Genomic DNA, 23,731 nt, shown 5'->3' on the forward strand with positions numbered 1-23,731 from the left:
TGACTTTAATGCTATAATGTTATCCTATGGGTAAAGAAGCATATACCATGTTAGACCTGTCAGCTCTTGGTGTGATTTCCCCTTTGGTTTTGTTTCCAACTTGCTGTCTTTGATCCTGTGCTGAATTTTGTTTTTGTTGGCTTTAGGACTCTGGACACTTCAGCACTAGTCATACCACTGATGACCAGTGCTAAAGTGCAGGTGCTCTGTCTAAATGGTATTGGTGATTGGTTTATCTATGATTGGCATATTTGATTTACTAGCAAGTCTCTAGTACAGTGCACAGTGTGTGCCCAGGACCTGTAAATCAAATGCTACTAGTGGGCCTGCAGCACTGGTGGTGCCACCCACACAAGTAGCCCTGTAAATGTCTCAAACATGTCACTGCAGTTTTGGTGTGTGCAGTTCTGAACTGCTGGTTCAACCTTCCAAGTGCCCCCACTTGCTAGGCCCAAACCTTTTCTTTTACTACATGCAACTCACCCCTAAGGTAAACCCAAGAAAGCCCCATGGGCAGGGTGCAGTGTATTTAAAAGGTAGGGCATGCACTGGTGTGTTTTACTCCTCCTGATAGTGACATACTGCTAAATATTTTAATTTACTATTGCAAGGGCCATCTCTCCCACAGGTTAACATGGGGATTGCCTGGAAATATCTTTCAGTTGTAATTTCCCATTGAGAGCAGATAGAGATGTGGAGTTTGGGGGTCTCCTTACTAACAATTTAATACATCCTTTGATGAAGTTGTTTTTTAAATTGTAAGTTTGAAAATGCCAGTTTAACAAAGTGGGCATTTTCTTGCTTAACCATTCTGTTCCTCCGCCTGGTTGTAGAAAACATGTCTGGGTCAGGATGACAGATGGGCCGTTTGTGAATTCACTCTAGACAGTCACACAAAGGTAGCTGAGGTGTGCCCTGCACATCCTGATGAGTCTTCCAAGGCAAGAGTGTAGGGAGGAGCTGGAATTTGCACCTAAATAGGGCTGTACCTGTCCTTACACAATACAGTCTTCAACCCCCTGGACTGTGTCTGGGGGCAGGGCTGGAAAGGCAGGGTCTTGTGAACTACAAAGACCTTCTTTTGACGTTTGCACACTTCAAAGGAAGAAATTAGTAAGTACTGGACCTCTGAGACCACAGCTTTAGAATCCTTCTTGACTGAGGATATTCCGCCAGGAAGAAGAGCTAGATGTTGTACAGGGATGTGGAATTCCTATCGCCCGACGCCCGGGACATCTTGTTTGGGGTCAAGGGCAACAAGTTTTTATGTTTACTTTGTCCTTGGGACAAGTAGGCCCAACCCCCTGCAACACAAACCCTTTGGCTGCCTGTTTACAGAGAGTGGAATTCTCTGCAGTTGAGGTAATGTGTTTCCAAAAGATAATGCTGTTCGAACTTGTATTTATGGTTCATTATTTGAAAGCCTTCATTATTAGGGTGAGTGCTGTAAATAAATGTTTTAAGGTCACACTTCACTACTGACATTGGTTCCAGTACAAAAAAAAAAAACGTGTACACACATGTTTGAAAAGTTTAGGCTAAGAGGCTAGGTATAATGCTCCCAGAATGCTCTCTGATTATATGCAAATGAAGTGTCATTTAGTAAAATGTGTTGATGCATGCTAGTATTTCCCAAAAATATTTCTAATGGAAAATCAGTGTAACCATTTTCAACACGATTATGGGAAGCATGAAAATAAACAAACACTGACAAAGCCAACTGATCTGACATATTTTTATAAGTCTTTTAGTTTCATCAATGCATGTCTTGTTTTGACATGGCTTTTGTAACACTTTATTGTTGTGGGAGCTACCAGGCCCTCAACATTGTAACAAACATTGGCAAAACCCCCCCAAAAAGTTTTTGAACTTTTAAAGCACACGTTGCCACCAGCGGCATAACAAAGGCCTCGCAGCCGCCCTCCAGGGGGCCCCTCCAGCACAGCACCTGCCCTGAGTGAGTCTGGAGAGGGGGCTCCTCCATGTTCTTTGCAAAGGGGCACCCTCCAGTTTCGTTACGTCACTGATTGCCACTGTAGTTCCTGACACTGAACAAAACTACTTTGTGTGGCAATATGCTCCTTGTGGAAGAGCAGAATGCGATCACTCACAGTAAAGCCAGCCGAAAGAGAGAGAAATAGAAGTTTAATAAAAACAAAATGTCTTTGTTAACACCAGACCTAATTAGGGACCAAGACCCACATGTAGGTAGCTTTTTGCATGTCGCAAACAGCGACTTTCGCTGTTTGCGACATGCAAAAAGCACATTGCGATGCACAAACCCAGTTTTGCGATTCAGTAACCTGGTTACCGAATCACAAAAAGGGTTTGCGACTCGCAATTAGTAAGGGGTGTTCCCTTCCTAATTGCAACTCGCAGTGCAATGTAGGATTGTTTTGTGACCGCGGGCGCAAACCAATCGCAGTTTGCACCCATTTCAAATGGGTGCTAACACTTTCGCAAAAGGGAAGGGATCCCCATGGGACCCCTTCCCCATTGTGAATGTCACTGTAAACATTTTTTCAGAGCAGGCAGTGGACCACTGCCTGCTCTGAAAAAATGAAACGAAAACGTTTCATTTTTCGTTTTTGTTATGCATCTCGTTTTCCTTTAGGAAAAACGGGCTGCATTACAAAAACAAACACAAAAAACTGCTTTATTGAAAAGCAGCCACAGACATGGTGGTCTGCGGTCTCCAGCAGGCCACCATTCGCGAGGGGGTCGCAAATTGCGACCCACCTCATGATTATTCATGAGGTGGGCATTTGCGAAGCCCTTGCGAATCACAGATGGTGTCAAGGACACCATCCTACATTCGGATTTGCGACTCGCAATTTGCAGGTCACAAATCTGAACCTACCTACATGTGGCCCCAAATTCTTAAAGAAAGTCACAAAAGTGCACCCATGGTATATGTAGTACCCCTATAAAATATTTGTGAACTGTAGTTTAGCATTGGTAAATACGATGTGTATATTTGCTCATGTGAAAATCTATTGAGCATTTGCAAGTTCATTTTCCCTCCAGCCACTTTCTTCCCAACCCTGGAAGAAGTTCTAATTCTGCCATTGTCAGGAGTAAATGTCCAACCTTTCTTATTATGGGAAAATATTAGAGAGAAGCTGGTAAAAATCTTTAAAACATGCAGGTTAGTAGGTTTGCAGACTCAAAGGCATTCCAGCCCGGAAACTATTGCTTACTGCTTCCTCCAGCCCCAGTATGCAGATCTGCAGAAAGGTGGCAAAATAGGGAAATTGCTACAGTAGGGATTGAAACTCCAAGTATTCAAGCCCTACTATGGTAGTAGCCCTGGCATAATCAGAGAGGCTATTAATTGCTGCCATAATTTGTCGCCACACTACATGGCACCAAAGGGACAAGTAGATCTTTTTACAGGACAAGTAGATTTGAGAAGCAACCTGTCCCCTGGACAAGTAGATATTTTAATAAATTCCACACCCCTGTTGTAGGAGGGACTGCTACTCCACCTGTTGCTTTGCTGGCTTTCTGCTTTCGAATTCTGTCCCAGGAGTGAAAGGACTAGACTTTGCTTTCTATATCCTGCTTTCAAAGGTTCTCAAAGGGCTTGTACTGAGCTTGCCTTCTGTTAGAAGTCTCAGGAACATCAAATACTTCATCTGCAACCACCTGGGCTCTCTTGCTGAAAGTCCGGACTCGACAAGTGGTTCCAAATCCAGTTGCTACGCCCTTGGGAGTGAGTTTTGGTGTAACTAAGAAGAACTACTCCAGAGTGACTTCGGCGCCGCTGTCTGACCCCATTACCCCGTTGTCCCAGGTGAGTGCAGAAAACCGACACTGATTGCCTGACCTCGCCGAAGCAGCACCTCCAAAGTCCTGCCACAGTGTGAGCCCCGAGTGCCATGACACCCGACTCTGCTGCAGCACCTGTGGCCCCCGATGTGATTGTGACACTGCGCAGTCCGCACTTTGCATCTTGATGTACTGGATTCATCGACCCCGCAGGATTGTAAGGAACCAAGGCCTAGCCAATGACGCTGCATCAGCTCCCCTGCAACCGTAAGGGACCGACGTCTCACCTCCCCTGCCTCACATTTAAGGAGCAGACTCCTCACCTTCCTGGTAGCAGTACGGAACCTGCGCTACACTGGCTCCAGTGACACCTCACCTCCCGACTCCATGCAACGTCTTTGTTTCCTCATCTTTTTCAAAGGTACTGTACCTGCGGTCTGTGCGTCTCCATGACTGCCTTGCACTCCCTTGCGAGTGGCATCAGACTGTTTGGAACAACTCTGTCAAGATGTGATAGCCCTAGTTGGAGCTGTTGTGTTTCTAGGCACTTTACTGAGATGTAATCTTTAATAAATGTGCATCTTTGCTTGTGTATGTTGGTGTTTTTGTCGTTTTGTTCTTGTTTTACTCTGATAAATATTGGCTATTTTTCTAAACTGGTGGGGAGTCCTTTTGTGGTGTTTTCACTGTGTTGTGTGTGTGAATACTTTCCACATTGCCTCTGAGATAAGCCTGACAGCTTGTGCCAAGCTACCAAGGGGGTGAGCAGGGGTTCTCTCAGCTGTATGACTCCCTTACCCTGACTAGAGCGAGGGTCCTTACTTGGACATAATGCAAACCACTGGCAACTAGAGACCTCATTTTTAACATACTGCATACGAGTACTTGGCAACGACTTACATCTTCTGGACTTACGGTAAGTATGGGGCAAGGTCCCAGGCAGTGTCAACAGGTCACTTCGGTTGGCTGCAGCTCTTAGGGGCCCTCTTTAGTACCTATGCCCTAGGTACTAGAGGTACCATTAACTAGGGACTTTCAAAGGTGCTAAAGTGCCTGGCCACTTGGGGATCAAGTGACCAGATGTCTTGTGTTTTGGGGATGGTACACTGGCACTGGGGACCTAGTTAGCAGGAACCCAGTGTACTTCAGTCAAAGTAGCGTAAAAAATCAGACACAAAGTGGTTTTGCGTACTGCAGCCGGAACCGAACTTCCTACAATCTTGCAAAAATGACCCATATTTGGACCTGAGCTAGATGGACAAGGGAACGTAATGAGTGCCAGAAGCACACTGTGGCAAACTGTATGCAAGTTTAACACTACCTTTGTCATGAAGCCCTGCCTTGTATGGGTCTATAATGGTCACTATAGTATGTTATTGACACGACTGAGGCTAAACACAGTGCATTTTTAGGTCTGTTTTTCAGACACTTTTATTTACCATGCCATCCTACCAGCATATTCATGTGGCTCTTATTCTCCTCCTAATATAATGCATTTTTAATTTTTTTAAAATTCTGTGCACTGATTAGTAAGTGTTTACTGATGCCAATTTTGAGGCACAAATATTAAGCAATGTAGGCAAGCCTTTCTTTTTATCCAGTCATTACCATTGATTAATATTTGTTTTAAGTGGCTAAGTTAATTCAGACTCATCAGATGGTGGCGGACACTGGTATGATATTCACCTGTTGCATCAGTCCTATTATCTGTTGCTTGATTTCTGCTGCCTCTTTGCTGTATTTTGGAGTTTTTTTTATTTATTTGTGTTTTTAAAACTGAGATATGGCAATTTGTATTTTTGTAAACAAAATTGTGCATGATATGACATTTTTATGTGATATTGATTGATTGGTATAAAACTGTCTTTTGAATGTTTTTTTGTGCTGTGTGTAATCGTTTTTCAAACGCATTTTGTACTTTTATGGTTAACCTGTTAAACCAATCAAGAACTTTGGATTGACGATCTGAAATTCAGAAGCATGTACTTTATCTCAGTCAACTGCATTTCTGCCTTTTTATTCATACAGAATTCTTTAGATGGCATACTTCATCCAGCGACTTGCAGGTCCTTGCTGACATTGCACCATACACGAATTATTCACGCCTTAATGTGTCAAGGGGAGCACCAGCAAGCTCTGCGTTACGTACAGATGATAAAGCCTCCTTTAACTAGCAGCAGTGAGGTTACCCTTCATCTCACAGTTTTGCTCTACAATAGGTATGTGTAATGTCTTTTGAATCTGCTAACTCCCTGCTCCTCTATCTGTATGTTTACAGCATGCTCTACATTTTTGCCAACGGAGTGGTGGCTGTTCTTCCTAGCTTGATCTCTGATGCATGGTAGTGGAGAGGATTTCTCTGCCTTTTCTGTTAGGCAGTTGATTTACCTTTTCAGGCAGCAGTTTCTACTTCTTTTTTCAAGTTCTTGTTGTTTACACAAGACTGGAAGTTATTTACAATTTGTAGATTCATGGTACTCTTGAGCTGACACTGTTTTTATTTTGTGTTTAGAGACACAGTGTGATATAAAAGTGTAGTGACTTAGAAAATGTCATTAGGTGTACCCTAGAGACTACTTTAGATGTGCACTGGTAGCTTTAAGTTTTCCAGAAAGAAATTATAATAAAAATAGAAACATGTGTAAACACTTACAGAGAGGGGTTTTTGTTAAGTCTGCTTCATCCAGTGACCTGTTTAGCGGTCATTCACATTTTGTTTTCCACCACCACAGTATGTATACAGCACGTTGCAGTGGGTCAGCCCTCTTTAACCATTGTCTGTTTTCACCCTAAGAGATTGCATTTTATTTGCACACATTGGCCTAAAAGTACTCCGTTTCAATGACTGGGCAATAGAGCTAATCTCTCCTTTCATTAATTTATTTTGTAATTTCTAAAGTGCAGCAGTCACCGGAAGGTATCCTGGCAGTGAGCATTATGAAACTGGCTAACCCTTTGAAATACAGAGATACGTATTGGCTGTCTACGAAAAAGGAAACAGCCGGGCTTCATCTTTCATTTTATATTTATTATTCCATTTGTTTTTGACTTTTTCCCCAAACATATGCATGACACTTTTAACAAATGTTTACAAGAACTAAACATTAAAAACTTGCATGCTTTCCAGAGCCATATCTATTGGCTTTGACACTGGTGGCTTATGGATTGGAAATTATCCCCATCTTATCCTGTCACATATTGGTAAGGGGTCATTAAAATTGTACCAGGGTTCTTACACTTGGTTATCTGATAGACATCTAGCCGCAGATTCCTTACCTTAGAATTCTTACTCGGGTGCCAGACTGGATCTAGAAACTTTTTCCAGCAGTACCTCTGCGCGTCAGTAGAGGGCGTTGTGTGACTACGTAGCGATGTCGCCCAGTGGATCTGACGTCAACTGAGTGCATGTAATCCCCTCTCCAACTCGCTAACAACTTTTTCTATATGTCCTAGGGTTTCAAACTGTGTGGGTTCTCTGACAGGCAGATGTCTGCCATGGACCATAATCCTGTTTGCATTTGGTGCCTCGGGGAACACCACAACTCTGAGGTTTGCTGCTCCTATAGTTATCTGTTTTTTCTAGGTGTTTGGGAGAATGGCGTATGAAGATTTTGCCAGCGCGTCTGGTGGAGGCCTGCTCCATTGTCAGCCTTGCTCCAAGTTCAGGGAGTGGTCGCAAATTTGTTCCAGGAGCCATTCCCGTTAATGTCCTTCAACCTCAAAATAGCAGACTGCGATGTGCCAGCAGTCGAAGTTGCTGCATCTGCCTGCGGCAGGTAAGTCTGTTGTTTCCGGTGCTTGCTCCTTATCCCTAATTGAGGAGTTGACACATGAGCCCACCCCTCCCTGCATTCCCTGTCGCCGTGGCGACTCTGGCCCAGATGCGATATTAATACAATTCCCTTCACACCCTCTTTGGACCCTACCGCCCTCTGGCTTGCTTCTTAGCACCAAGGAGGTTAGAGGGGTCATACCTGACTCCAGTCTGGCAGGTTCGCCCTATGTGTTAGATAGGCCCTCTGGCTCAATTCTCGGATCCATTGCAGCTCTGTTGCACAGCCCTTCTAGATTCCTACCTGCAACGCTGGAATGTCATCAGCTGACGGTGGTGCCAGTCGATGCCCAAACAATTACCCTACCAAGTGCTATGCCATGCTGACACCGGGTTTACCAACCTTGTGGACGAGACTGTCCAGGCACCTCTGGAGGGTAGTTGGCTATTGAAGTTGTGGCCTTGTGATGGAAGACAAGTTCCTTCTTTGTTTTGCAGAGGTACTGAAGAAGTCAGCTGTGGTCCTAGAATTGCAGCTCCCTTCTCTGGAAGTCACCCACTGACTTCTTGTTAACAGTGCTTTACCAGGGTCAGACTGGAACAGAGCCTGTGCGCCCATGTAGTGAGACCCTCTGACATTTTATTGGGGACCTGGGCCTAACCTGCTAATGGGGCTTCTGTGGATAGATCCTTAGCCCATAGACTCTAGCCCACCCCTGGAGACCCAGATTATTTTATCCTACAGGCTGCTACTGCCTCTTCTGACCTCCGAATCCTCCCTAACGTTCATCCGGGCAGTTAGTCCAGATGGCTGGAATCTTGTGGGTGAAGCATTTTCTGCCCAACCAGCCCTGCCCTGCGGTTGATCAGCACCTCTTGTATTCTGAGTTGTCTTTCCCATCGGATGTGGGGTTTAGTGGCGCACCTGCTACCTTTGCTTCCAGAGGAGAACCAGAGCAAACTCGCCCAGACACTTCAGAAGGAGTGAGAGGCAGCTAGGTTTGTCATACGGTGTGGTATGGATACCACCGACTCAGTTGGCTGTGCCATATTTCACTTTGTAGCACTACACCAACATGCCTTGATGCGCCTCAAATTTTTTCGGTTGCTGTTCAATCTACTTTGGAAGATATGCCTTTCAATGGCACTCACCTATTCGGCACTCATGCTGATTCTTTGTTGCAGCACTTTGGGGACAGCCGGGGTGGAAAAGATTTGTAAAAATGTGTACTGTTATGCTTACAGATCGTCCCATTCCAGAGTTGAGTCCCATACCTTCTATTAAGCCAAGTTTCAGCTCCCTTTTTCGCTACAGTTTAAGGTATTCCATTTTCTGGTGACACCTAGTATGGTGTTCCTGCCTCTGGAGGTATTCCTATTTTTTCTTATGGCTGTTAATGACAGTTTTCTGTTGTATGCTGTCTGGGAGTTGTATATTCTTTATGGCTCTCAGTGGGTTTAGCACCTTTTAAAGTATTTTTTTTTTCTTTTTTCTTTTTCTCTGAAGACAGGCTTTGTGCTCAGAGATGGTTACAGGTATGGTATGTAACCTGTTCAGTGTAGAGCATCTTCTGTATGCCTTATAAGCCTTAGTACATGTAGCACTCTTTGTATCCGTTAGAGGGAGCTTGTCATTATGGCTCCCTGGAAACGTTTTTGCTTGCACACGTGTCTTTTTTATGGTGTATTGTTTCACTTTGATTTAATATTGGGGCATTTACGCTTCTCTTTCTAGTGTTGTTGGTCTCATGAGAGATTTTTACTTTCCTATGTGGAATAGTGGGGCAAGTGGTACTGCTGTTCCACATCCGTTCCTCTTTGCATTTCTTTACCTAGCTTCTCTTGCTATACCTCAGCAGCATGAACTCTTGCCACTGGTATCTCCGGCACTGGTGGTACAAGGGTGCAAATTATTTCTTGTGTCTGTGCAAGTCATGCTCATAGCATTCTTTTCCGGTGCTGCTGGTCTTGCTGTCCTTGCACCTCTTCTTCATCACAAGTAGATGTGTAATACTTATTTATCGCTTTGAGGTATGGTCCTGTACCTTGGCTGCTACAGGCTCCTCTTAGGCAAGAGGGCACGCTCCATCGACGACCTCCAGATTTCTACATATTTATTCTTAAGACGCAGCTATCTAGTTATTTTGTGTGTTCATGGCTGACTTCCATCTTACGCTGGATACCTGGTTGTTTATGCATGTTCTTTGAACATTATGGCTCTGTCTTTTGTTGGGATATGTTCGTAAGGGGATTAATTTCTCCTTTCGGACATAGAGTGAAAGGAACTTATCAGGGAAACTATTCTTCATGGTGTCATAATATTTCTACATCTCTGCTTTGTCTTTTACTTTGTAATGATTTAAATCTGTTCTATTTTCTGAAGGAACGTTATGTTCGATGGCATATGTTGCTGCAGATACACATGTTTGGCACAGTCCGCTGCCTGGTGTTGGGCTCGGAGTATTACAAGTTGTTTTTCTTCGAAGAAGTCTTTTTGGTCACGGGACCGAAGGACTCCTCCCTCTTTGGCTCCATTGCGCATGGGCGTCGACTCCATCTTAGATTGTTTTTTTCCGCTGTCGGGTTCGGACGTATTCCTTTTCGCTCCGTGTTTCGGTTCGGAAAGTTAGTCAGAATCTCGGAAGAAAGCGTCGGTATTGTTCCGTTCGGTATCGGGATAGTTAGGTACATCGACACCGATCATCGGAAGACTTTGGGGCAGTTTCGATCCCCCATCGGGGCCTGGTCGGCCCGACCGCGTGCGACATCGAAGCCGATGGAACGGACCCCGTTTCGTTTCTGCCCAAAATGTCACAGTAAGTATCCTTATACAGATCAGCACTTGGTCTGTAACTTGTGCTTGTCCCCCGAGCACAAGGAGGATACCTGTGAAGCCTGTCGAGCCTTCCGGTCCAGAAAAACACTCCGGGACCGAAGAGCCAGGCGTCACCAAATGGCGTCCACGTCGACAAAACAACGTTTCGACGACGAAGAGGAAACATTCTCGGTTCCGGAATCAGAATCCGGAGACTCCGACGTCGAACAACAGCAACAAACTGTGAGTAAGACGTCGAAAAGTAAATCCATCGACAAACCGAAAGCCCAGGGGACGCCACTGCCAACAGGCCATGGCTCGACCCATAAATCAGGCGACCCGTCGAAGGGGCCGAAAAAGGGCACGCCCATAGCGAAGACACCCGACTCCGGTCGAGGGACCGCCATGGAGCAACCTCGGAGCCGAGAAAGCGGCTCCGAGAGACAAAAACAAGATACCAGCACCGAAAAACATCGGCACCGAGAATCCATGCCGAAAGGAACAAAAATTCTGTCGGTGCCGAAACCGAAAAAAGATTCTCTCTCGGCGCCGAAAAATACCACACCTTCATCCTACTCAGAGGAACAAGGACTAAGTGGCCAAATGCACAAATTTGGACAAGAGCTCCAAAGTGTAGAATCGGACTACACACAAAAGAGACTGTGCATCCAGCAAGATACAGGGAAGATATCAACCCTTCCCCCAATCATGAGGAAAAGAAGGATCGGACTTCCAAAGGATGACACACAACCACAAGCCAAAGTGGTTAAAAAAGTCACGCCTCCGCCCTCTCCTCCACAGGCATCGCCGGCACAAACACCGCCACAAATGCACTCACCAGCGCAAACTACCATAAGTCATGACGATCAGGATCAAGACGCCTGGGACCTGTATGACACCCCAGTGCCGGACAATGATCCCGAGTCATACCCCACAAAGCCGTCACCGCCAGAGGACAGTACCTCATACTCGCAACTGGTGGCTAGGGCTGCAGACTTCCACAATGTCCAACTGCATTCCGATCCTATAGAGGATGATTTCTTATTTAACACCCTCTCGGCTACACATAGCCAATATCAATGTCTCCCAATGCTACCAGGGATGTTACGGCACGCGAAACAAATTTTTGAGGAGCCCGTAAAATCAAGAGCCATCACCCCAAGGGTGGATAAGAAATACAAACCACCACCCACAGACCCAGTGTATATTACTTCGCAGTTACCACCCGACTCTGTGGTAGTAGGGGCAGCTCGCAAAAGAGCAAATTCACATACATCTGGCGACGCCCCACCTCCGGACAAAGAAAGCCGAAAATTTGACGCGGCAGGGAAAAGAGTGGCGTCACAGGCAGCCAACCAGTGGCGCATCGCAAATTCACAAGCGCTGCTGGCCAGATATGACCGCGCACACTGGGACGAGATGCAACTTCTCGTAGACCATCTTCCCCAGGAATACCAAAAAAGGGCGCAGCAAATAGTGGAAGAGGGACAAACGATCTCAAACAATCAAATCCGCTCTTCACTAGACGCAGCCGATACTGCAGCAAGAACAGTCAACACTGCTGTCACCATAAGGAGACACGCTTGGCTACGCACTTCAGGCTTCAAACCTGAAATCCAGCAGGCTGTCCTTAATATGCCCTTCAACGAGAAACAACTGTTTGGCTCGGAAGTGGATACAGCCATTGAAAAACTTAAAAAGGACACAGACACGGCCAAAGCCATGGGCGCACTCTACTCCCCGCAGAGCAGAGGCTCTTTCAGAAAAACTCCATTTAGAGGGGGGTTTCGTGGCCAACCCACAGACACCACCAGCCAACAATCAAGAACCACACCATATCAGGGTTCCTTCCAAAGGGGTGGTTTCAGGGGATATCGGGGGGGTCAATTCCCAAGGAGTAGGGGAAGATTCCAGACTCCAAAAACACCTCCACCTAAACAGTGACTTTCAAGTCACGCAACCCCTTCACTCAACACCAGTGGGGGGAAGACTAAGCCAATTCTACCAATCTTGGCAACAGATTACAACAGACAATTGGGTATTAGCAATAATCCAACATGGCTATTGCATAGAATTCCACAACTTCCCACCAAACATCCCCCCCAAAACACGCAAAATGTCACAACATCATTTAGAACTTTTAGGACTAGAAGTTCAAGCACTACTGCAAAAGGATGCAATAGAATTAGTACCAGTACAACAAAAAAACACAGGAGTTTACTCCCTGTACTTTCTAATCCCAAAAAGAGACGAAACATTGAGACCAATATTAGATCTCAGGACACTAAATACCTACATCATATCGGACCATTTTCACATGGTCACACTACAAGACATCATTCCACTGCTCAAACAGCAAGATTACATGACCACATTAGACCTAAAGGATGCGTACTTTCATATACCAATACACCCTTCTCACAGAAAGTACCTACGGTTCGTATTCAAAGGAATACATTACCAATTCAAGGTGTTGCCATTCGGAATAACAACTGCACCAAGAGTGTTCACAAAATGTCTAGCAGTAGTAGCAGCACACATCAGGAGACAACAGATACATGTGTTCCCTTACCTAGACGACTGGCTAATCAAAACCAACACAGTAAAAAAATGCGCAAACGACACCACCTTTGTCATACAAACCCTTCACAAACTGGGGTTTTCCATCAACTACACAAAATCACACCTAGAACCGTGTCAAACACAACAATATCTAGGAGCAACCATCAACACATCAAAAGGAATTGCCACTCCAAGTCCACAAAGAGTGCAGGCATTCCACAAGCTAATAAGTGCTATGTTTCCAAACCAAAAGATACAAGCAAAATTTGCGCTAAAACTTCTAGGCATGATGTCATCATGCATAGCCATTGTCCCAAACGCAAGACTACACATGCGACCCTTACAACAGTGTCTAGCATCACAATGGTCACAGGCACAGGGTCAACTTCAAAATCTGGTGTTGGTAGACCGCCAAACATACCTCTCGCTTCTATGGTGGAACAGCAAAAATTTAAACAAAGGGCGGACGTTTCAGGACCCAGTGCCTCAATACGTTATAACAACAGATGCTTCCATGACAGGGTGGGGAGCACACCTCAATCACCACAGCATTCAAGGACAATGGGATATACACGAAACAAAACTTCATATCAATTACCTAGAACTGTTGGCAGTATTTCTAGCGTTAAAAGCCTTCCAACCCATAATAACACACAAATACATTCTTGTCAAAACAGACAACATGACAACAATGTATTATCTAAACAAACAAGGAGGAACACACTCAACACAATTGTGCCTCCTAACACAAAAAATTTGGCAGTGGGCGATTCACAACAACATTCGCCTAATAGCACAATTTATTCCAGGAATACAAAACCAACTAGCAGACAACCTTTCGCGAGACCACCAACAAGTCCACGAATGGGAAATTCACCCCCAAGTTCTGAACAAGTACTTTCAAATTTGGGGAACACCCCATATAGATTTGTTCGCAACAAGAGAAAACTCAAAATGCCAAAACTTCGCATCCAGGTACCCACACCGCGAATCACAAGGCAATGCTCTATGGATGAATTGGTCAGGGATATTTGCGTACGCTTTTCCCCCCTCTCCCTCTCCTTCCATATCTAGTAAACAAGTTGAGTCAAAACCAACTCAAACTCATACTGATAGCACCCACATGGGCAAGACAACCTTGGTATACAACTCTACTAGACCTTTCACTAGTACCGCATGTCAAACTACCCAACAGGCCAGATCTGTTAACACAACACAAACAACAGATCAGACATCCAAACCCAGCATCATTGAATCTGGCAATTTGGCTCCTGAAATCCTAGAATTCGGACACTTGGACCTCACACAAGAATGCATGGAGGTCATAAAACAAGCTAGAAAACCTTCCACTAGACACTGCTATGCATCTAAGTGGAAAAGATTTGTTTACTACTGCCATGCCAATCAAATACAACCAGTACATGCCTCTACTAAAGACATAGTAGGATACTTACTACATTTGCAAAAAGCAAATCTCGCTTTTTCATCTATAAAAATACACCTCGCAGCTATATCTGCTTACCTACAAACTACTCATTCATCGTCTCTATTTAGAATACCAGTTATTAAAGCATTCATGGAAGGGCTAAAAAGAATTATACCACCAAGAACACCACCAGTTCCTTCATGGAACCTTAACATCGTCTTAACAAGACTCATGGGTCCCCCTTTCGAACCCATGCATTCCTGTGAAATGCAATATCTAACCTGGAAGGTCGCATTTCTCATTGCAATCACATCCCTCAGAAGAGTAAGTGAAATACAGGCATTTACCATACAAGAACCATTTATTCAAATACACAACAATAAAATAGTTCTAAGAACAAATCCAAAATTTCTGCCAAAAGTAATCTCACCATTCCATTTAAATCAAACGGTAGAATTGCCAGTGTTCTTCCCACAACCAAATTCTGTGGCTGAAAGGGCACTACATACATTAGACATCAAAAGAGCACTAATGTATTACATTGACAGAACAAAGCTAATCAGGAAAACAAAACAACTGTTCATAGCTTTTCAAAAACCACACATAGGAAATCCAATCTCTAAACAAGGCATTGCTAGATGGATAGTCAGATGCATTCAAACATGCTATCTTAAAGCCAAAAGAGAATTGCCTATTACACCAAAGGCACACTCAACCAGAAAGAAAGGTGCTACAATGGCCTTTCTAGGAAACATTCCTATGAGCGAAATATGTAAGGCTGCAACCTGGTCTACGCCTCATACGTTTACTAAACACTACTGTGTAGACGTACTAAATGCACAACAAGCTACAGTGGGCCAAGCTGTACTAAGAACATTATTCCAAACTACTTCAACTCCTACAGGCTAAACCACCGCTTTTAGGGGAGGTAACTGCTTTATAGTCTATGCCAAACATGTGTATCTGCAGCAACATATGCCATCGAACTGAAAATGTCACTTACCCAGTGTACATCTGTTCGTGGCATTAGTCGCTGCAGATTCACATGTACCCTCCCACCTCCCCGGAAAGCCTGTAGCCGTTTAGAAGTAGATCATAAACCTTAAACATCTGAACATTTGTAAATAATTATTAGAAACTCTTATCATACATACATATTCACTCCATTGCATGGGCACTATTTATACCAAACAACTCCATCCTCACCCTCTGCGGGGAAAACAATCTAAGATGGAGTCGACGCCCATGCGCAATGGAGCCAAAGAGGGAGGAGTCCTTCGGTCCCGTGACCAAAAAGACTTCTTCGAAGAAAAACAACTTGTAATACTCCGAGCCCAACACCAGGCAGCGGACTGTGCCAAACATGTGAATCTGCAGCGACTAATGCCACGAACAGATGTACACTGGGTAAGTGACATTTTCATTCCTATGAGCAATTGTTACTCTTGTATAAGTTGCAACTTTTGTTTATTCAGCTTTTAACTACGTTGTTTCAGTTTGCGTACATCCACCTTGTTGGGTTTTGTCCTTGGAGAACTATGTATTTTACCTTTTGTTCCGTACTTCAACTAGGTTTTTCACCTGCTGTTTTCTTTTAATTTTTCATTATCATCGATCTGATGAGGACTACCCAGTCAGTTGGCATTGAGTTAAATGCTTTGATAGCCTTTATTTTACTGGGGTATGTGTGATGTCCTCCATTCTTTCCTCTCTCTTATAATAGTACTTTATTGCAGGTTTCTCAGCTCGGTCCTCCTACATTTTATGACCTCATTGTAGTGACTGCTTCTATCTTTGTGTGTGTGTGTGTGTGTGTATATATATGTGTTCGATGGCATGTGTAGCTGCAGATACACATGCTGTGCATTATCCTGCCATCTAGTGTTGGGCTCGGAGTGTTACAAGTTGTTTTTCTTCTAAGAAGTCTTTTCGAGTCACAAGATCGAGGGACTCCTCCCTTTCGGCTACATTGCGCATGGGCGTCGACTCCATCTTAGATTGCTTTCTTTCCGCCATCGGGTTCGGACGTGTTCCTCTTCACTTCGTATTTCGGTTCGGAAAATATATTTATCCATCGGAAAATTCGATGGTATTGTTTGCGCTCGGTACCGGGTTAGTGCTAGCACATAGACACCGAAGAAAGAAGAGCTCCGGCGGCCCTTAAGGGCTTCCACTCCTCGGCGGGGCCTGGTCGGCCCGACCGCGTCCATCTTCACACCTCATGGACCGGCCCCCCTTCCGCTTCTGCCCCAACTGCCACGCAAAGTATCCTTATACAGACCAACACTTGGTCTGTAATCTGTGTTTGTCCCCCGAACACAAAGAGGATACTTGCAAGGCCTGTCGGGCATTTCGATCCAAGAAAACACTGAGGGATCGAAGAGCTCGAAGATTCCAGATGGCGTAGACACCGGCCGGGCCCACCGACGTCTAAGAAGAGGAGATATTCTCCATTTGAGATTCGGACTCTGACGGGTCCGAGAGCGAGCAGCCGATAGACGCAACAAACAGTGAGTAAACCAGGCCCGGTAAAAACTCACACCAAAATAATGAAAGCCAAGGGGACGCCACCGCCAACAGGCCATGGCTTAACCCGAAAACACGGTGACCAAACATCGGCACCGAAAAAGGCCTCCCAGCAGCCGAAGACATCGACTCCGGTCGAGAACCGGCTCCAAAACAGACTCTGCACCGAGAGTTCGGCACCCCGAAAGTCAAAAAGGTTTCCTCTGAGCCAAAAAAGACTATCAAAGATTTTGGTGCCGAAACATGCAGCCTCGGAGCCGAAACAAGGCTCCTATACAGAGGAACAAGGCCTTTCAAAACAATTACAAGGTCACCGATTTGAACAAGAACTGGGCATGGGAGAGCCAGACCATACCCAGAGGAGGCTGCATATACAAAAAGACACGGGGAGAATCAGAACTCTTCCTCCAATAAAGATGAAGCGCAAGCTCGCATTCCAAGAGGCGGAAATGCAGCCAAAAGTGGAAGTGGCTAAAGAAAGGATACCACCACGGTTCTCGCCACAGCAATCGCCAACACAGTCGCCACATCTGTCCCCGGTAGCAACAACCCCAATGATGCAGTCACCAACACACACAGGGATGAGCCAAGATGACCCGGATGCATGGGATTTGCATGATGCACCGGTCTCAGACAATAGTCCTGATTGCTACCCGGCAAGGCCGTCACCACCTGAGGACAGTACCGCATACATGCAGGTGGTTTCAAGGGCAGCTACATTTCATATAGAGCCCATAGAGGACGATTTTTTGTTCAACACCCTGTCATCTACGCACAGCCAATATCAAAGCTTGCCAATGCTGCCAGGCATGTTAAAACACGCAAACAAGTGTTTCAGGACCCAGTCAAAGGCAGAGCCATCACGCCTAGGGTGGAGAAGAAATATAACCCTCCCCGTAGCGACCCTGTATATATATATCACACAACAGTTAACTCCTGATTCGGTGGTAGTAGGAGCAGAACGGAAAAGGGCAAACTCACAAACTTCTGGAGACGCACCACCGCCTGACAAAGAAAGTCGGAAATTCGATGCAGCAGGCAAGAGGGTGGCAGCACAGGCAGCCAATCAATGGCGAATTGGCAATTCGCAAGCTCTGTTGGCACGATACGACAGGGCACATTGTGAGGAAATGCAACATCTCATTCAGCACCTTCCCAAAGAGTTCCACAAACGTGCCCAACAGGTTGTTGAGGAGGGCCAAGCTATCTCGAACAACCAAATAAGGTCGGCTATGGACTCAGCAGACACGGCGGCGAGGACAGTGAACACAGCAGTAACCATTCGTAGACACGCATGGTTACGAACCTCCGGATTTAAGCCAGTAATTCAGCAGGCTGTGCTGAATATGCCTTTCAACGAACAACAATTGTTTGGGCCGGAGGTGGATACGACGATAGAAAAACTGAAAAAAGACACGGACACGGCCAAAGCCATGGGCGCGCTCTATTTCCCACAGAGCAGAGGCACTTTTAGGAAGCCGCACTTTAGAGGGGGGTTTCGGGCCCAAACCACAGAGCCTTCCTCCTCACAAGTCAAACCCACATATCAGGGCCATTATCAGAGGGGAGGTTTTTGAGGACAATATAGGGGTGGACAGTTCCCTAAAACAAGAGGGAAATTCCAGAGCCCAAAAACCCCCCAAACCAAACAGTGACTTCAATGTCACAAACCCCCACCACACAACACCAGTGGGGGGGAGATTTACAGATTACCACAACTGGGAACACATAACTACGTACGCGTGGGTCCTAGCCATTATCCAACATGGTTATTGCATAGAATTCCTACATTTGCCACCAGATGTGCCTCCAAGAGCACACAATATGACCAAACAACACTTAGACCTGTTACAACTAGGTGTCCAAGCACTGTTACAAAAAGAAGCAATAGAACTAGTACCCAACTATCAAAAAGGATCAGGCGTTTACTCCCTGTACTCCCTAATTCCAAAAAAGGACAAAACACTGAGACCCATATTAGACCTCAGAACACTGAATCTTTACATCAAATCAGATCACTTTCACATGGTGACACTTCAAGACGTGATTCCCTTGCTCAAACAGGACTACATGTCAACATTAGATCTCAAGGATGCTTATTTCCACATACCTATACATCCTTCCCACAGAAAATACTTGAGATTTTTAATCCAAGGCGTGCATTACCAATTCAAGGTCTTACCATTCGGCATAACAGCCCCAAGGGTATTCACAAAATGCCTTGCAGTAGTAGCCGCTCACATCAGGAGACAGCACATGCATGTGTTCCCTTACTTAGACGATTGGTTAATAAAAACCAGCACTCAGCAACAGTGTCTTCTACACACAAAATACGTCATAGAAACCCTTCACAAACTAGGGTTCTCTATAAACTACCAAAAATCACATCTACAACGGTGTCAAATACAACAATACTTAGGAGCAACAATCAACACACAAAAAGGGATTGCCACTCCAAGTCCACAAAGGGTACAAGCCTTCCAAAATGTAATACTAAACATATACCCAAACCAACACTATCAAGTGAGGTTTGTAATGAAACTCCTAGGCATGATGTCTTCATGCATAGCCATTGTCCCAAACACGAGACTACACATGCGGCCCTTACAACAGTGTCTAGCAGCACAATGGGTACAAGCACAGGGTCAAATTCAAGATCTAGTGTTGATAGACCTCCAAACACACTTCTCGCTTCAATGGTGGAATCCTATAAATTTAAACCAAGGGCGGCCATTCCAAGACCCAGTGCCTCAATACGTGATCACAACAGATGCTTCCATGATGATGTGGGGAGCATACCTCAACCAGCACAGTATACAGGGACAATGGGACGTTCAACAAAGGCAACTGCATATAAATCATTTAGAGCTGTTAGCAGGGTTTCTAGCATTGAAAGCATTTCAACCGCTAATAGTCCACAAACACATTCTTGTCAAAACAGACAACATGACAACAATGTATTACTTAAACAAACAAGGAGGGACACACTGACCACAACTGTGTTTCTTAGCATAGAAGATTTGTCATTGGGCGATTTACAATCACATTCGCCTAATAGCACAATACATCCCAGGGATTCAGAACCAGTTGGCCGACAATCTCAGTCGAGCTCACCAGCAGACACACGAATGGGAAATTAATCCCCAGATACTACAAACTTACTTTCTAAGCTGGGGAACACCAGAAATAGACCTATTCGCAACAAAAGAAAACGCAAAATGCCAAAACTTCGCGTCCAGGTATCCACACCCTCGGTCCAAAGGCAATGCGTTATGGATGAGTTGGTCAGGGATATTTGCCTACGCTTTTCCCCCTCTCCCACTCCTTGCTTATCTAGCAAACAAATTGAGTCAAAACAAACTCAAACTCAAACTAATACTAATAGCGCCAACCATGGTATACAACATTACTGGACCTGTCAGTAGTACCTCATATCAGACTATCAAACACACCAGATCTGTTAACTCAACACAAACAGCAGATCAGACACCCGAATCCAGCATCGCTCAATCTAGCAATCTGGCTCCTGAAGTCTTGGAGTTTGGATATTTAGAACTTACACAAGAATGTATGGAAGTCATTAAGCAAGCTGGGAAACCTACTACAAGACATTGTTACGCAAACAAATGGAAAAGGTTTGTTTATTACTGCCATAATAATCAAATTCAACCACTACATGCTTGTGCAAAAAACATTGTAAGCTATTTATTACACTTACAAAAATCAAAACTAGCCTTATCTTCTATCAAAATACATCTCACAGCAATATCTGCCTATCTTCAGATTACACATTCAACATCACTCTTTAGAATCCCAGTCATCAAAGCATTTATGGAGGGTTTAAAAAGAATCATACCCCCGAGAACACCACCAGTTCCCTCGTGGAACCTCAATATTGTATTAACACGACTCATGGGTCCACCATTTGAACCAATGCACTCTTGTGAGATGAAATACTTAACCTGGAAAGTAGCCTTCCTAATAGCTATCACATCTCTTAGAAGAGTAAGTGAAATACAAGCATTCACTATACAAGAACCCTTTATACAAATACATAAACATAAAGTGGTTCTCCGTACAAATCCAAAATTCTTACCAAAAGTTTTATATCACCGTTCCACCTAAACCAAACAGTAGAACTCCCAGTCTTTTTTTCCACAACCAGACTCGGTAGCCGAAAGAGCCTTACATACGTTAGACATCAAAAGAGCACTCTAATGTATTACATTGATAGAACAAAACAATTTCGCAAGACAAAACAATTGTTTGTAGCCTTCCAAAAACCTCATGCAGGAAATCCAATATCCAAACAAGGCATTGCCAGATGGATAGTGAAATGTATTCAGACCTGCTATATTAAAGCAAAAAGAGATCTGCCTATTACACCAAAGGCGCACTCCACTAGGAAGAAAGGCGCCACAATGGCCTTTCTCGGAAATATACCTATGACCGAAATCTGTAAGGCAGCCACATGGTCTACGCCCCATACATTCACAAAACATTACTGTGTAGATGTGTTAACAACACAACAAGCCACAGTAGGGCAGGCTGTATTACGAACATTATTTCAGACAACTTCAACTCCTACAGGCTAAGCCACCGCTTTTGGGGAGATAACTGCTTACTAGTCTATGCATAGCATGTGTATCTGCAGCTACACATGCCATCGAAAGGAAAATGTCACTTACCCAGTGTACATCTGTTCGTGGCATGAGACGCTGCAGATTCACATGCGCCCTCCCGCCTCCCCGGGAGCCTGTAGCCGTTAGAAGTTGATGAAACTTGTAAATTTGTAAATATATACTATTTTTATACACATTATGTACATACATACTCACTCCATTGCATGGGCACTTTTACTATATACACAACTCCTACCTCACCCTCTGTGGGGAAAATAATCTAAGATGGAGTCGACGCCCATGCGCAATGGAGCCGAAAGGGAGGAGTCCCTCGGTCTCGTGACTCGAAAAGACTTCTTCGAAGAAAAACAACTTGTAACACTCCGAGCCCAACACTAGATGGCAGGATAATGCACAGCATGTGAATCTGCAGTGTCTCATGCCACGAACAGATGTACACTGGGTAAGTGACATTTTCCATATATATATATATATATATATATATATATATGTGTGTGTTCGATGGCATGTGTAGCTGCAGATACACATGCTTTGCACATCCCGCCATCTAGTGTTGGGCTCGGAGTGTTACAAGTTGTTTTTCTTCGAAGAAGTCTTTCGAGTCACGAGATCGAGGGACTCCTCCCCTTTCGGCTCCATTGCGCATGGGCGTCGACTCCATCTTAGATTGTTTTTTTTCCGCCATCGGGTTCGGACGTGTTTTTTTTCGCTCCGTGTTTCGGTTCGGAAAGATAGTTAGAATCTCGGAAAAATCGACGGTATTGTTTGCGTTCGGTATCGGGTTAGTTACTACAGATTGACACCGATTGTTCAAGAGCTCCGGTGGCCCTTCGGGTTTTTTTCAATCCCCCGTCGGGGCCTGGTCGGCCCGGCCACGTGTATCTTCAAGGCTGATGGAACGGACCCCATTCCGCTTCTGCCCAAAATGTCACAACAAGTATCAGTATACAGATCAGCACCTGGTCTGTAACTTGTGTTTGTCTCCAGAACACAAAGAAGATACGTGTGAAGTCTGTCGAGCGTTTCGGTCAAGGAAGACATTAAGAGACCGAAGAGCGAGAAGACTGCAAATGGCGTCGGCGCCGACAGGACAAAGGCATTTGGAGGAGGAGGAGAGGAAAGCTTCTCCATCCAGGAGTCGGACTCGGACGAGCTCGATCCCGAAGAAACGCCTAAAACCGTGAGTAAGACGTCGAAACATAAAACTCACGAGAAGACCACAAAAGCCCAGGGGACGCCACCGCCAACAGGCCATGGCTTAACCCGTAAAGTAGGTGACCGACCATCGTCACCGAAAAAGGGTACGCTTGTGTCGAAGTCATTCGACTCCGGTTGAGATACCGGCACACAGCAATCTCGAGCCCGAGACAGCGGCTCCGAGCAAGTTCGGCACCGAGACAGCGGCACCGAAATGGGTCAGCACCGAGAGATCACGATGCCGAAAATAAAGAAAGTGTCGTCGGAGACGAAAAAGGCTACCAAAAAGGTTTCCATTCCCAAACATCCAGCCTCGGAAACGAAATCAGGTTCCTACACAGAGGAACAGGGATTGTCCTCCCAAATGCAAGGACATAAGTTCGGACAAGAACTAGAATCCATGGAGCCAGACTACACTCAAAGGAGGCTCCACATTCAAAAGGACATAGGGAAAATAAGCACTCTTCCCCCAATTAAAATGAAAAGAAGACTTGCCTTTCAGGAAAAGGACAAGCAGCCACAGGCAAAAGTGGCAAGATAGACAACTCCGTCACCATCTCCCCCACCATCAATGCACACATCACCGGTGGACACTCCACCACTGATGCAATCCCCAACGCATACTGCAATAAGTCAAGACGATCCTGACTCATGGAACCTTTATGATGCGCCAGTATCAGATAACAGCCCAGACTGTTACCCAGCGAGACCTTCCCCACCAGAGGACAGTACATCCTACACGCAGGTGGTCTCAAGGGCAGCAGCTTTTCATAATGTCACCTTGCATGCAGAACCGATTGAGGATGATTTTTTGTTTAATACACTATCCTCCACTCATAGCCAATACCAGAGCTTACCTATGCTACCGGGAATGCTAAAACACTCCAAACAGGTGTTTCAGGAGACTGTTAAGGACAGGGCCTTAACTCCAAGGGTGGAGAAAAAGTACAAGCCACCGCCTACAGATCCTGTGTATATCACGCAGCAATTAACACCAGACTTTGTGGTAGTAGGGGCAG

The 23,731-nt window shown here is 45.0% G+C and overlaps 1 protein-coding gene across 2 annotated transcripts in view; it reads left to right on the top strand.

Moving 5' to 3' along the window:
- AHCTF1 (AT-hook containing transcription factor 1) overlaps nt 1-23,731 on the top strand; it is a 1,009,458-nt gene that overhangs the window by 280,503 nt on the left and 705,224 nt on the right. For both annotated transcript variants that reach the window (XM_069235080.1, XM_069235081.1), the window contains one exon: nt 5,800-5,990. In XM_069235080.1, the coding sequence (XP_069091181.1) occupies nt 5,800-5,990 (191 nt within the window). The remainder of the gene's footprint in view (nt 1-5,799; nt 5,991-23,731) is intronic.

The sequence above is a fragment of the Pleurodeles waltl genome, chromosome 5 (assembly GCF_031143425.1).
Source record: "Pleurodeles waltl isolate 20211129_DDA chromosome 5, aPleWal1.hap1.20221129, whole genome shotgun sequence".
NCBI lineage: Eukaryota > Metazoa > Chordata > Amphibia > Caudata > Salamandridae > Pleurodeles > Pleurodeles waltl.